At 31.7% G+C, this 16,129-nt stretch overlaps 1 protein-coding gene and 1 long non-coding RNA gene across 2 annotated transcripts; both read right to left on the bottom strand.

Annotated features, from left to right (window-relative positions):
• Nucleotides 1-3,185, bottom strand: LOC127734279 (uncharacterized). The gene is made up of 3 exons (XR_007997503.1): nucleotides 2,957-3,185; nucleotides 1,748-1,765; nucleotides 1-332 (listed from the first exon to the last, which is right to left on the bottom strand). It is a non-coding gene; the product is annotated as an uncharacterized LOC127734279 (long non-coding RNA).
• A 7,736-nt stretch (nucleotides 3,186-10,921) lies between these two features.
• On the bottom strand, nucleotides 10,922-15,238 carry LOC127733432 (uncharacterized). The gene is made up of 4 exons (XM_052242797.1): nucleotides 13,917-15,238; nucleotides 13,001-13,054; nucleotides 11,210-11,251; nucleotides 10,922-10,943 (listed from the first exon to the last, which is right to left on the bottom strand). The coding sequence occupies exons 1-4, from the start codon at nucleotides 15,236-15,238 to the stop codon at nucleotides 10,922-10,924; spliced, it is 1,440 nt and encodes a 479-aa protein (XP_052098757.1).
• Between the last annotated feature and the right edge of the window lie 891 nt (nucleotides 15,239-16,129).

Genomic DNA, 16,129 nt, shown 5'->3' with positions numbered 1-16,129 from the left:
ACAAAAAGTATGTTCAGAGTTGATTATGCACATAAGATATTTGCCAAAATATTTAACAAATTGGATTTGTATAATAGGAAATCCATTGGTAGAAATATGCTCAAATATGTTTCACATTATATATGTTTGAAAGTTGTACAATGAATATTTCATTCCAATATATGTAGTGGTTTTACAAATTTACATTCCATGGAACGTTTTTACAGACATATTTCAATACATTAATAAGGTCCGAATGTTTCCTAATAATACATGTAGATATACATCTATAAGGTCAGTTTTCTTTTGTTCATTCATACACTTTTCCTCTGTAAACGTGGTACATGTTTCTCCTAAAAAAACAGCAAATTCAAACTAGTTTACAAAATCATTTTTGTATTGAGGATTTTGAATTACTCATTGCATTGATTCCCCATTCAAGTATTATTTTAAATTAAAACTCCCATTTCCACATTAAAACATAATCAGTGGCAGTATTACTGTTAAATCACAGTAATAATAATATAATTTAAATTAAATCGTGGCCTTTTTACAAAACTTGCAGTAAAAAGTCAAATAACAAAAATACCGAACTCTAAGAAAATTCAAAACGGAAAGTCCCTAACCAAATGGTAAAATCAAAATTTCAACCCCATCAGACGAATGGAAACCAACTGTCATATTCCTGACTTGGTACAGGCATTTCCTTACGTAGAAATGGTGGATTAAACCTGGTTTTATAGAGCATTTAAAAGAAGTATCAAACTTAAAGTGTTTGATAGGGTTCATGTTGTCCAATCTACTCTTTTCTGTGTGGTGTTTTGTGGACTTTAATTTGACTATGTTCTCTTTTTTCCTCTTGACCATGGTATTGTCTGTCCTTCGACAAAATAATTTAACAAAATGCTCAAATATTATATGTATACGTTCATTTTGCTAATAAAAATGTTGTAGGTTGGAAACTTATGGAGGAAAAGTCAATAAAATTCGCAACATTTGACTTACTTCAAACACCTTTTATTCTGTAAATAAAACATTTAAATAAACAATATGAACCTCATTTTGTTTTGTTGTTTGCTCATACGTTCTCTAAATAAAAATGGTCCATCTTGAAACTTAACCGATTGAGCCGACTAATAATGAACCATAAAGAAAAGTTGGCTTAAATCAACCATGTTTATTTACCCGTAAACATAAAAAAAACTGTAATCTAAATACATTTAGAAAAGTGTTTAAATATTCAACAAAATAAAAGCATTGCACGAAAATTAGACACGAAGCTGCTGTTCATGGTATACTAAAAATCGAACCATAATTCATGCATCCATAATTTCGCGAATACAAAATCAATATGCGACAAAATTTCCACCTAAAGTTTGTTTAAAAACAAGTCAAAATAAAAATAAAATCTATCTCGAAAACTGGAAGAAACATATATCTGTATTTCTTGAAGCGAATGCACATACACGTGGACGGATGGTAGGACAAAGAGGTAAAACAATATGCCCAGACTTTTTCGTCGCCAGGATAGAATTACTAATAGTTACTTTATTCATTATTTTCGAAAAAAAAAATAGTTTTTGATGGTCAAACGACAGTGTTGACAATATAATCGGCTGGAAAAAAACCAGATAACGTAGTCAAAGGTAAAAAAATAAGAGCTAGAATTTATACGTTTACTATTTTATCAACCGTTTAAATATAATTGATTACACGAATATGTTATTTCAGTAACATTAAAGATATTCCCCGTGTTATAAAAACTTACCTGCATTTAGCACAGTCGCTGTAAAAGAGAAAACGTAAAACCATATACCTATTTAAAGCAATACCGGGTAATACAAAAGACAAAAAATAGTCATAGCCAAACGGTATTCGAAGCAATCAATTACAATGAAGTCTAGTAAAACGGTTATTTGTCACCGATATAAAACTACGTAGAAATAAATATGCAATCAATTCTAAGAGAAAAATACGTAAGGTATGCGTATTTCAGTATAACCTACGATCAGTTATAGTCGAAAAGAGCTACAAGTAAAGAGAATGAATTATGATAAAAAAAATTACGATGTGTTTCTATAATAACAGTACCAATTCTATTGCACCAAATGCGCATTTCTACAATTATTGTCTCTTCAGTGATGCTCGAGGCCAAAATATTTGAAAGTCCAAAACCTTATACAATCATCGAAGAGCTAATAAAACCTAAAAAGGACCAAAAGTAAAGACAAACTAGGACAAGGAATCAGAGCTATTCACGACGGAGATACATTCCTCAATTTGAAATGATTTCGAAATTTTATAACATTTAATTTAAATAGAATCATATTTGTATTTTTATGCAAGTATCGATGTACTGGATTCTGTGCTGGTGATACCTTCAGAGACTAACAGTCCACCAGCAGAAATATCGACCGAGTGGTAGTAATAACATTAACGATTCCGATTGTTTTACACCGGATGCCATTACGACAATTAATATCACTTCGTAGATGCTCGAGGCCAAAATATTTGAGTACAAAACCTAATAAAACTGCTGAAGAGCTGATAAAACCAAAAAGGTCCAAAGTAAAGACAAATCCAAATCCGGACAAGGAATCAGAGCTATGCATCAGGGAGATACATTCCTTAATTTGAAAAGAATTCGAAATCTATCAGGTAAAGATTAGAAATTTACGACGTGTTTCTATTTGTGTTATACAAGTCATTACGATGATATCTTCCTAAACTTTTTATACTGTATGTTTGTAAACTAGATTACCTTGACCAAATGTGAAATAGTTAACCTCTTTTTGAAGATTATCTTAATTGGCATATATTGTAAAGTCATTTTTTTTTATCGTTGAAAACTTTGTTCTGGCCTCAAGATATCTTTCGGTTATTTGTTTTTTAAAGGATTTTTTTGTCGTTGGATTCCAGTTTCATTGACATGTACTGCACATCATGTATCCATATGTAATGAAACGGTTATACTTACAAGAATAGGCTGAAAAAGAAAAACTGTTTTAAGATATTAATATAACATTTAGCAGAAAAATATATATTAATTCTCTTCTATAAGTATATGGCGCAGATTTAGTCAAAATATTTCAGGACCTCCATTATTCGTATTCAGGATATCCATAAATCGTTGACCTCCTGAAAAATTTCAGGACCGCAATAATTCGATTGCATGATATCCTTAATTAATTCAGGACCTCCACAAATAATCGGTCAAAGCTGAATTATTTCATAGGTCTTCAATTATTTGATAATATTCTTAATATCTATGAAGCTCCATAATTATTTTAGGACCTCCAGAATTCGATTTCAGTATATCGTCTTGTCATATCAAAGTCTAAAACAAGAACAAAAAATTCAATAATACTTCGTTATTGTATTGACAATTTCTTTCTATATCTGGAATTACATTTTTAATGGATTCGAACTTTGCTCGTGCGTATGAAAATTGAATTACATTGCTTGTAAATATTTGTTGTATTTTGACCTTTTCATCATGGCTGATCGCCGTGCAACCCGTTCGGGAGAATTCGAATCCGTATGCACAAAATTATTCATTTTTCTTTTCGAATACTCTTTGGGCATATATGTGTACGAAGAAAAGAAAAATCAACACGGAAAATGCCAGCAAGGGACAATCTTTTGATACAGGAGAGAACATTAACGGTATCAATTTTAGTGCACCAGGTGCGCATTTCGACAATTATTGTCTCTTCAGTGATGGCAATTATCGATATAGACGTATTAAACTGGAATTGAGTAACCATCCTTACAAAGATAGTGTGTAATACTAGTGTCATGGCTTTGTTTTTGGTTTCGGCACTTGAATTGCTAACAAAGACGTTCCTACTAAGAAATGTAGGAATCTCAGATCTGTTTCCACTCAACCAGATATTATTGTCAAACTTAGTCGCAGTAAAGTTAATAAAAAGTGTCTTAAGGATGTACACCTCTGAGGAGCCAAAAATTTCTAGTGTTAAACTTTTTTTCTTAACCTGATTTTTGGGTTTATATGACTGTAAAAAAATAATTGGTGAAGAAAAAATCATATGGTGGTGCACTTCTCTTTTTGCTACAGCCATTTGAAAGTACCTAATTTTGATGATTTTCTCATTTTTCATAATTTTTACCCATTTTTGGGCTATTATCATGAAAAAAAAATCACAGTTTCACAATTAAACTGTTTTCATACTTTCACTTAAGATGAATACGACCAATCTGAATAAATTTAACTTTAAAAAAACTATAGGAAGTTGTTAATATAAGAAAGTTTAATAAAATTTTGTTGCTTTTTCGTGTCAAATTTACCATGTTGTCAATTTTGTAAATTTGGGATTTTTCTCTTTTTTTTTTAGAACAAAAAGCATATTATTTCAACTTCTTTGTTATAAATGATTGAAAAATACAGATCTAAGAAATTTGAAAAGAAAAAATTGATATGGGATGTACATGTATCTGGTAAAATCATTTCTTGTACCCCTCACCTATTTTCTCAACATTTTGGCTAATAAGACTGACTTGATTGGTTATAAAATTTGAAAATTTTATTACTCAAAAACTATTAATTGTAAATGCACAATTTTTTCACAGAGTTAAGTTTGATTATAATATTTCATTGATATTTTTCACTTGTATCGCATGTTTTGAAAATAATTCCAGAACGAGATTTCAACGAGACTGAAACGTCAGAAGAATACATCCTTAAGTAATACCGCTGCTGGTGAACTGTCAGTCCCCAAGGGTATCATCATCTCAATAGTCAGTACTTTGGTACTGACATGATTTATAACTAACCTATCTCAAATTGTCCGTTTAAAAAGGAGAAGGTCCGGTAAGGGCTAGTTTTGGCCTAAAATTCGAAGTACATCTGATGAAAGAGTTTTTACATTTTTTAAACACTTAAGTGTCTACTTAAGTCGATTAAAATAGTTTATGTAAAAGATTGGAACTGATTTGGTCATGAAAGACGCTCAAATTCAAGCTTGAGTATCAAAAATCTATCAAACATGCCATAAAACGTCACTTTTCAGATGGTTTTTTTTGTCTAAAATGGAAGTGGCCGCATTCGTGTTCAGTCTCAACCTTTATATATGTTATGTATTATCATCAAATACAACATATTATTTAAGACTGAACACAAATGCGGCCACTTCCATTTTAGACAAAAACCGTCTTAAGATTAGCTCAAATGCTAAACTTGTGAAGATTTCAGTAATATTGCATGAATGTATGATGCTAGTATCTGATGCATGTGCATTGTATTGTCAAAAACAACCAATATTTATGGAACAGAAGTATTCTTCTTTCCAATAAATAGCTAAAAGTTTACATTTAAAAAAATGCTATATTTTGGTGCCAAAAAGAGGTCTTACCGGACCTACTCCTTTATAAATTATTAAGAAACCAAGGCTTCAACTCCCTATGGCAAAGTGACCTTAGATGGATTTGGCTATTGTTGTTAGGTCATTTTTTTTGTCATATAGCTATTCAACTGTTTCTGTTCTTATACATCCTTGGCTTTCAAATATTCGGCTTTGAACGTTCCTGAGGAAGGTAAATCCAGAAAAGCGGTTCGGACGGATGAAATTTATAAAGTTTTGTTTTCATTTTTTAAGGAACCATTTAAGGAATTACATTTTGTGAAATACAGGGTAAGCCCGATTATTGTTACTGTAGATAAATGTTCAGTTAAGCATAGACTTATAGTAGACTTATCTCCTCTTCATGAAGATATTATGTATTAAAGTAGAATTTCATGATTGACAAAGATAGCTGTTCTTTATCGTATAATGCTATGGTAATTATAAAACAAATATAGTGGGAGACCCGACGACACGACCATCTGTAAGCCCGACATGTCAGAAGCATTCAAACTTATGCAAATAACTGTCTCACAGTGGCAGATGTTTTACATAAAACGGCCATGCAATTATTTTTATTATTATACTAAGCTTGATTTTGGTTGCTAACCGAATCCCAAAATTTGTTTATACCATGTCACAAGTAGTTTGTTGAATAACAAAGATCAATTTTGACATCAACTCTATTCTTTTTTATTCAACTTTTTGTGATTTTGCTACGTTTGAACATCCACATAAATGTGGGCTGATAAATATAGATTTATTGTATCACATTTTTGATATACATAAGAATAGATTATCTTATTTGTATTTTGCAAAACCTTTCGGAATGTTTGGTCCTCAATGCTCTTCAACTTCGTTCTTTATTTATCCTTTTTAACTTTTTGGTTTGAGCGTCACTGATGAGTCTTTTGCAGATGAAACTTTTGTCTGGCGTAACAAATTTTAAGCCTGGTATCTATGATGAGTTTATTGATATTACAATCGCAAATCATAAAACCTCTGGCTCAGATCATTGGATTGATTAAAATGTTATTGACAGACGGTTTTCAGATGGATGTTGTAGATATACAGACTTCTGATTTTAAGCTAAATAGGGAAGGAAATGCTTTTGCTAAGATTGGATTAAATTAATGGCATGTACAAGTTGTAAATTTATTTTACAAGGTAATAAGGAACCGACATGTATATAGTCATTTTATAAAATTTACTGTTTGCAAAATTATAAATTATTCTAAATAATAAGGATGTTCTTGTCCCAGGCAGAAAACCCTGGCCGTGTTAGGCGCAACTTTTTGGAAGTTTTGGTCCTCGGTGCTCTTCGGCTTTGTACTTGTTTTGGCTTTCAAGCTTTTTTCATCTGAGCGTCACTGGATGGTCTTGTGTGGACGAGACGCACGTCTGGCGTATTGAATTTTAAGCCTAGTACCTTTTGTTAGCTATCATTCGTGTGTTTCTTTGTCCTATATGTTCTCCCATTTATTTTATTGTGGTCCTGTCATGTGATGTTGTCGTTTTGGTGTTGTGTTTGACGTTGCCATTAAAGCGGGAGGTTTGGCATGCCACAAAACCAGGTTCAACCCACCATTTTTTTCTTAAAATGTCCTGTACCAAGTCATGTAAATGGCCATTGTTATATTATAGTTCGTTTCTGTGTGTGTTACATTTTTAATGTTGTGTTTTTGTTGTGTCGTTGTTCTCCTCTTATATTTGATGCGTTTCCCTCAGTTTTAGTTTGTAACCCGGATTTGTTTTTATCTCTATCGATTTATGAGTTTCGAACAGCGGTATACTACTGTTGCCTTTATGTAGCTTAAGACACATCATATACACATTAACTGTGTATAATTATTTAATCAATTATCTAATAATGAGTTCTTGTATGCTTATTTTGTTTAAGAGCATTATTAGAATATAGTATGGTGATAAGACTAATAAGTAAAGTAGCGTAAAAATACAAATATCAATCGATGGTAGTCAATATATAACTTATACTTAAATTTGGGGAACTCATACCGCAAATATTTCATGCATACAATCTGACTTTTTGCCGTATAAATTGATTACATTAAATCCATATTACTGTTTTTCATTGGTATGAGGCACTACAATCAATGCTAATGGTTCTCGTGATTATTGACCAATGAAACTAAAAAGGATGGTTTGTCTTGATATTAAGTTTGGGGTACGAATACAACCAAGTCATAACTATAAACCATGCTGGAATGAGTAGGAAAATTGTCTATTCTAGTCAGATATTTGAAATACAAATAAAGCTTATTATCATAGGGTAGGTTTATTTTGTTAAATTGTTTTCTATATACTCATGTACTTGTAGCTAAAGTGATTATTTATATACCTTGGTCTAGTAGGATTTTAATTAAGCTTGACGTCATGACGCCATTGATGGTTTAGCATTATGGCGGTGTATGTTTTGTCATATTAATGATTAAAACATTCACCACCATCAACATCGTTTTTACGCGTAGTTATTATATGAAGCACGAATGCTTGTTTTTATCACTAAATATTGTACTGATAGTTGCATAGACTGTGTGGAAATAAAATAATACTTTATAAATTTCTTGCGTCCAAAGCGATATTTTGGATTTATCTTCATCAGGAGTACTCAAACCCAAACATTTGTAAGCCAGGAATGTATAAATCTGTAGAAACATAAGGAGCTATTTTGACTTACAAGGGACATATAAATAATAGCCAAATTCGACTGGGTAAACTTTCCCTTTTTAAATTTAAACCTAATTTTCTATATAATTTCTAGATTTGTCAACGGGAATTTTAGAAAAATATGTAATAAATCATGTCCGGACCGAAACACCGACCACTAAGCTGATGATACCCTCTTAGACTAACAGTCCACCAGCATGTTATCGACCCAGTGCTAGTAAATGAAGGTGCGAGTTTCTTTAAGAAGAGCTTAATTAAAACTGCATAAGAGAGGCGGAAAATACAAAAGGGGTATTATAACTTTTAAATCGAATATATGTAAGATGTAAAATTACGAATTAATGGTCTTTGAAATTATGATTTTTATGTCTTATTTTGGTTGTTTTATTTGTTCAAGACACGATTTTGGTTAAGTAGAGTTTCTTACTAAAAGCAAGCCTTGAACATTCTTATGTTCTTCATTCTGTATACTTACTTATTGTTGTAAATTCTGAAAATAAAACAAAAGGTAGATTTACCATAAAAAGAAAGCGTCTTTTTGTAATTGTAAAGTTCTTGTTTGTGAAATTGAAATATTTCTGTTGCATCATAAAGTACTTTTTTCTTTTAATTTGTCACAAATCGTTTAAGCGTCCCAATCTTTTGATCTCGAGTGTATTCATCGAACAATATTCTAAATCTCATGCTAAGCGCACAGAGTCTCATACGTTATACCACACTTTCAAATTTTTGAGACCTAAAATGTTATTTTTATTTAAAAATTAAGGAAAAACTCTTCCAGAAAAGATTGACAAGAAATTAGTGAGAAAAGTCGTATAATTAGAAATACATTGACAAGACAAATGTATTAGCCTCTAACACGATCAGTATCAAAGAGGTTACATAAACAATAATTACAATTCTGCGTGCTGACAAAGAGAAGCATACTACATACAAATAGAAACCACTAAGCAAAAGAAGTATAGATAACAAAACTAGTAGCAGTATGCATTACAGATGTGTACTTCAATCATGTCATGTCATTGTGCTACTGGCTATCAATCCATCAACTTATTTATATTTCAAAGTTTATCTGACCACGATTACCTTATAATACTCTTAACTCACCTGCTGGTGCTGTAAAATGGTGAGAGTTGATTATTTATTTTTGTTATTATTGTAAACATTTAAGATAACATATGACTTTCACAGTGTATAAAAGACTTGGAACCTGGTTTTAATTTTATTTAATTTGTTGATGAACAAATATTCTGCGTTGTTTCAATGTTCGTATCTTACCATTGGAAAAGTGACTTTTCAATATGTTTTGGCTTATTTAATTCATATGTGCTGATGGTTTTTAAATTTGGTAAAGTATTAAACAAAAGTATGACAAAAAACCGAACTCCAAGCAATTAGACAAGGGTTACAAATGACACATCTACCACAAGTATATGGCGAAAGGCACCAATTGAGTAGTAACTGTTTACCGTATCCTCCGTTTTGTGGGTGTCAAGTATTTTGCCGCTATTCTTTCACGGACTGTAACTAACGTTACCTTTGTAACGTCAACACGTTTATTACGTTATTGTAGTCATACAAGCAAGTAGAGTCATTAAAAGCAATTAGAACTGTTCACACGTATTCTATTTACACAAGCGAAGTACTAACCAACTAAACCCAAACATTGTCAAGTATTTTGCCGCTATTCTTTCACGGACTGTAACTAACGTTACCTTTGTAACGTCAACACGTTTATTACGTTATTGTAGTCATACAAGCAAGTAGAGTCATTAAAAGCAATTAGAACTGTTCACACGTATTCTATTTACACAAGCGAAGTACTAACCAACTAAACCCAAACAGTGGGGTTCATATTGCTCAATCTTTTCTTTTACTTTTCCGTGTAGTGTTATATTGACTGTTTCCTTTTTTGTCTTTGGTCTTTTTAGAGTTTTTATTGGTCTTTGCAACGTTGTTGTCTTTTTCTATGACTTATGATTTTTGATTATGTGTCTTAAAATCGTTCTATTTCTAAATATTTTCCGGTTATGTTTATCAGCAGACAAGACGGTCAGTAATCTTCTGCAATAATACTATCCCAACCTTCTTGATGACATGAGGTTTATATTCGTGAAAAATTTACTTAAAATCTACTAAAAAGAAAAAAAAATATGGAGAATAGGAAAGTTTTAACTTTCTAGATATGTTGTGTATAAATTCACGACCGTACAACTTTGTATCAACATCAACGGAGTTTCGCAAAACTTTTGATATAAGTATTTGCATTATTGGTATTGTAGAAAAGAAAGATTTACGGATGTCTTAAGTCACATCGTTAGATGAACATGTGTTTTTGATCGAGTTAAGCCATTTCAATTGATATTTTATAGTGTCTTTTTATGTTGTAATGTTACACTACTGTCTCAGGTAAGGGTGAAGGTTGGCGCCTGTTTAAACGTTTAACCCCGCTGCATTTTTATGCACCTGTCCTAAGTCAGGAGCCTGTTGTTCAGTGGTTGTCGTTTGTTGGTCTGGTTCATAAGTGTTTCTCGTTTCTCGTTTGTTATTTAGATTAGACCGTTGGTTTTCCTGTTTGAATTATTTTTGCACTAGTCATTTTGGGGCCCCTTATAGCTTGCTGTTCGGTGTGAGCCAAGGCTCCGTGTTGAAGGCCGTACTTTGACCTATAATTGTTAACTTTTTATACATTGTGACTTGGATGGAGAGTTTTCTCATTGGCACTCATACCACATCTTCTTATTTATATTAAAAACCCTATTTTTGTTTTTTAAGAAAAAGGGCATCATGCTTGGGTGTTGAATTTGTCATCTGTTTTACAACAAGTTGTATTTTCTAGGGAAAACTAATCATGAAAATATAATCATTGTCAAATTTCTTCAATGTCATCATACTTACTCATTTAGTTGGTCTGTACTGCAATAGAAAAATAACTTTATCAATTTATGTACATGTAATATTTAAAAACATAGAAATCTCTTAAATTAGATAGTAAGATTTATTTCAAATTTGCATAGCTTATAGATGTTTAAAAACAATAACAAGTAAAGGTGTTATTTCCCACTTTAACAATATTTACCATTTATAGTTGATTCCAAATCAAGACTTATCAAATTTTCACTTTGACATTACACAACACAAATGAGGTTAAATAAAAATGTTATGATAGATAGATTACTTACCCACATCTACAACACTGCCATCTGTGTTTCGGAGTAGAATATCTGAAATGCATAACTATATCAGTTCTACGTGTTCGTTATATGGAAGATTCAGGCATCCTACAATACTGCATAATATCATAGGGCAAATTTGTTGATTTTGAAATATTCCTAAAACTTTTGAAAATTTTTAAAATCTGTCAGTCGCACAAAGTTCATTACTACATCCATTGGCTTTTTAAAAATTTCAAAATATCTACATATATATATATATATATATATATATATATTTTTTTCTAAATATTTATTTGAATATAGAAAATTCATTTTTCATCAACATACTAAAGAAAATGGTTTTATTGACTCTGAAAATTGTCGTCAGCAATATAATGATGAACGGATTTTTAACTATGGAATGTCTCTTCATGTTACTCGAGAAATTGAAAGGTACTTAAACGTTTTTCCAAAATTTTCTAAATATATGGTTCGCCAAAACATTTTATACAATATGTTTGATAAAATTCTCTGTTTTTTAAGATGATTTAAGCTGTATAACAACTGTATATCTTTTCATACATTTACTAGTATCAACAAAAGAAGCAATTCACAGTAGTAAATTTGAACAACAGGGTGTGTGACGTATACGTTAAATTTGCGTTTTAATGCTTCCTTTCGACACAAACCAAAAAAAAACACAACCACTGAAACGGTTCATGTCTGGTTACTGGAACATTCGGCGAAGTTGAATAGATTTTAGCACTCAATTCAAATTTCAACTTTTTGATTTTGAAAAGTAGAATAACCAACGTGCCCCATAAGAATGTACTGTAGAAATCGGTAAAACAAAGCACTAAACTCTAGATACAGATAATCATTGCCAACAAAACACAGATACATGTAAAACAACACTTGAAAGTATCGTATCAAAGAATGCCCATTAATGAAAGCACTCAAGGTATTTAAAATGCTGATATAACAATCATGTCATCCTACACTCCTATTTGGGTAGCTGTACATCCATGTCGATTTCATACGACAATATCATGAACTGTATACTAAGACACAGATTTGTTCAAAAACCGAAATGAATAAATCTGAACAGAATTAAAGAAGCAGGAATTATATGTGTTGGTGCTGTTTCAAACTAGAGATATAAAGCATACATGCTGAAATTCAAATGGCTAGGATAACCTAAAAAAATCTTTTACATCGTAAAAGCAGATTACAACCATTTTTTTTAATTAAATGCATGTCTTTGGTTTGATATTTGAGAGTCGGTCTTCGGTTTTCTGGAAGTCTTTTGGGAAAATTGTCATACAGTTGTCATGTTTTTTTTATAAACAAATAAAGTAATGTGGTATAAATAAGGGAGATAACTATCCACCAGAAACAAAAGATAGATAGATTGATTTATTGATAGTTGGTTGCTTAACGTCCACTAAAGATAGAGAAAATGAACCACAACTAATACTATTAATATCGGCGAAATGAGGTGAAATGTTATTTCTCTTTGAATGCAGACATACATGTATGACTATGGAACAAAGAAGAAACATTACAGCTGAAACATCTTCATTACTTAAATATTTCGAAGTTTCACTTAGTTTGATTTCCCCCCAGTGACTTAACTAGATCAGATAGAGTTTTTTAAATACCAAGCTGTAAGTTAAATTCTCACAGTGTCACTTTTTTGTGCCGGCTTTTTTTCTCCCGTTTTCTTTATTGTTGCACTTGCAACGTCGACAGTTTTCTGTCGTTATCCTAAATCTGGAAGAGAAAGGTTGACAGCTATAGTACTATATGTTTACTTACATGTTAGCAGGTGGTATCATTTTTGGTAATCTGTTGGATTTGGGATCCATGTCGCTGAAGCAAAAATATGAAATAACCTTAAAGATCCCCTTAAAGATATAAAGTTAATTAACCTTAAATCTTTAAAGGGATCACACGTTGCATTTTCCTTTAACTTGAAAGCAACGTTAAATTCACTGGATCTTTAAAAAAATATATGGAATGTGACAATATTTAGAAACTACATACCATTATTGCTTATTGGTTCCAGAGGACATGTTTGGAAAGGGATATGACAAACTCTTCGAATAAGTGATGTCAATAAAGAGCTCACAGTAATCTGTTAAGTCAAGTGAGCTGAGGGTTAGAGATTACTCGGTACCATACTCGTTATATAGTAACATAGGATTTTTTTTAAATATATTTATTGATGTAATGCGTCGAAGCAAATTCAACAATGTGAACATAATTCTTGAGAAAAACATAAAAAATATATCAGTGTTATTTAAAGGAGTAGACTACATAAAATTATATCCGTGTTATTTAAAGGAGTAGACTACATAAAACTATATCAGTGTTATTTAAAGGAGTAGACTACATTTGTCATTTCGAGGCATTTTATGCAGTATGGGTTTTGCGGAGAACTAATTTTAATGTGATTGCATTGATAGGTATTAACATGTAAATGATGACCCAGATGAATCAAAGAAACCATCTTAAAATCCTAATCTCATGAGATCTTTCACAAACTTTGACCTATCATGATGCACTAAATAAATAATAACCAGTATGTACAACAACTAAAATATGGATATGAAAATGTAATTTAAATTAGTGATTATTAATTCTTATGTCATTGACATATTTAAAAAAAAATAGAATTCTTAACAAAAATGAAATACTAGTAATAGAAATAAAAAGATGTGTATCTACTTACATAAAACTAAATGCTCCAAATAGCGATTCAACATCGCCTTCTGTAACTTTTGGTGGATGGTACTTGACAGTGGGGAAGTTTGGCACTGACGGATAGTGAAAATCTGAAGCATCTTTGGAAAGTTTTTTTAACTGTAAAATCAAGGCTCCATCGTTCTTTGATTTTGTTAAATCCTGGTGACGTTGTTGTAATTGCTTCCCCTTTACTACTGCATCGTTCAATGTATCGTTTACATCTGAATATTTATTTTTTCTTCGCCCAGCTCTTTCTTTTACATTTTTAACCATCAATGCTACTTGTCTGTCTACGAGTTCCTTAATCGATTCTCCGTGTCGTTCAATTGCTCTGTTCACTTCATTTATTTCCGAGTCAAAGGTTGAGAGATTAAGGCTCATTTCGCTAGAGTTTCTTACAGCGCCAGCAATCCTAGGAGTTAACACATTCGCTAAAGCGTTTTCTCTCATGGTAGCTGTCTCTTCGATGTCTGACAGCTTGTGACCTTTATGTTCCCTTACTACACAAATCTTACAAACTGGTACATCACATCGATCACAGATAAATATAAAATCCTCGCTGTGATCGTTACACATACTTGTTACTTCTAAAATAGAATAAGCCGTTTTCTCACTTCGGTAATTTTTGCTATCGTCATTCGCTTTATCTGTTGGTACGATTTCGTGGCTTTTGTTAGGATCCTTAATTTTGTCTGTTTCCGTGAGTTCAAAGATTCGTTTGTCTTTTTCGGTATCAATGATAACATCGGGTATGCTGTTAGTATTTGCCTTTGGTTTAATTTGTGCTGAGGAAGCTTCAGTAGTTTCTTTTTTATCGTCAGATTTGTCTTCTACAATTTTGCTGTTCACATTTTCTGAAGCTTGTTCAAATGTTTCGTTCGTCTCCTCTTTTGGTTTTTCAGCCTTGTTGCTTGATTCCGATTTAGCTGTTGACACTTTATCAACTCTTACATCAGCGTCTGTTTTGTTGTCCGTTGTGGCATGTGTTGCATCTTTCTGTTTTCCATCCCAGTCTGTGTTGTCTGGAATGTTTTCTGTATCTAATCCGTAATTATGTGGAAGATTTTCTATATCAAGGTCAGCCATTAGCACTACTGGTTTGATCAAAGTGTCAGTTTTTCTTTGATTTATTAAATTCTGTTCTATCAGGCTGTTTTCCCTTACTGGTTCAACGTTATAAAATATATGAGTTGGAAACTTGCCTACAGTTAGGTGAGTTAGTTTACAGCTCAGACAAAATGATCTGTCACAGTCAACACAATGTTTGTCCCCAATAGAATCTGAACATTCTTCACAGACAGAAGCCATTGAAGGTTGAACATTTCAATTGAAGTCACATGATTTATGTTATTACAGAACATACACAGTGCACTTCGCAAATTGGGATCGTCAAACTCTAATGTGACCGTTACATAGCACAAAATAGGACATGTCAAAGAAGTTGTTTCAAATTTATTTTAGTAAATTCTGTCAAAACATTTAATTTTTGAATAACCAGCATGCAAAACATCATCAGACTTTATGCTAGAGGGTTGATGGATTGCCATTCAAATTTTAAACTTATAGTGAAAAAATTGTCGCACAGGTAATTATATCATAGTATTTTATGTTTTTTTTCTGAACTCAGTATTAATGACTTAAAATTATCATTATATTATTAACCAATTATGCGTAATCCTGTTCCTTCATCTTCGCTGACAAAAGAACAATTGTAAGTTTCAACTTGTTTTAACTGTAATAAAAATGACTAGAGTGAAAACCGATATTTAATTTTTAATATAACAAATGTTTAAATATCACACATGAAAGCAAATTACATGCTTAATGACAAAATTATAAACCGAATGATTTTTAACAAAGAAATACTTGATTAATTAAAATCAGTTAACATATAAAAACAATAACGAATATTTGCGTATAATTGTTTTTGCGTTACCATCATAACGTATCATACTTCGTTGTTCCTAAGAAGCTACACATAAAAATGTATGGTTTAAATCAAGATTCCAGGTATAATGGGAAACCAATATTGGAACTACATAACTGTATAAACTATGTACTTATTATCGGGTTCTGTTCATGATGATGACTTCCCGATAGGTGCTACATGCCGAGCAGGACTGAATACTGAAATGCCTATAAACTTCCGGAACATAATAGTTCACTTGTTTTCGTCGATTTTGTGCCATTGTAACAATG

Source organism: Mytilus californianus, unplaced genomic scaffold (genome assembly GCF_021869535.1).
Source record: "Mytilus californianus isolate M0D057914Y unplaced genomic scaffold, xbMytCali1.0.p SCAF_3, whole genome shotgun sequence".
Lineage (NCBI taxonomy): Eukaryota > Metazoa > Mollusca > Bivalvia > Mytilida > Mytilidae > Mytilus > Mytilus californianus.
The sequence above is the reverse complement of the archived record's forward strand: the minus strand, read 5'-3'. Positions and strand labels throughout refer to the sequence as shown.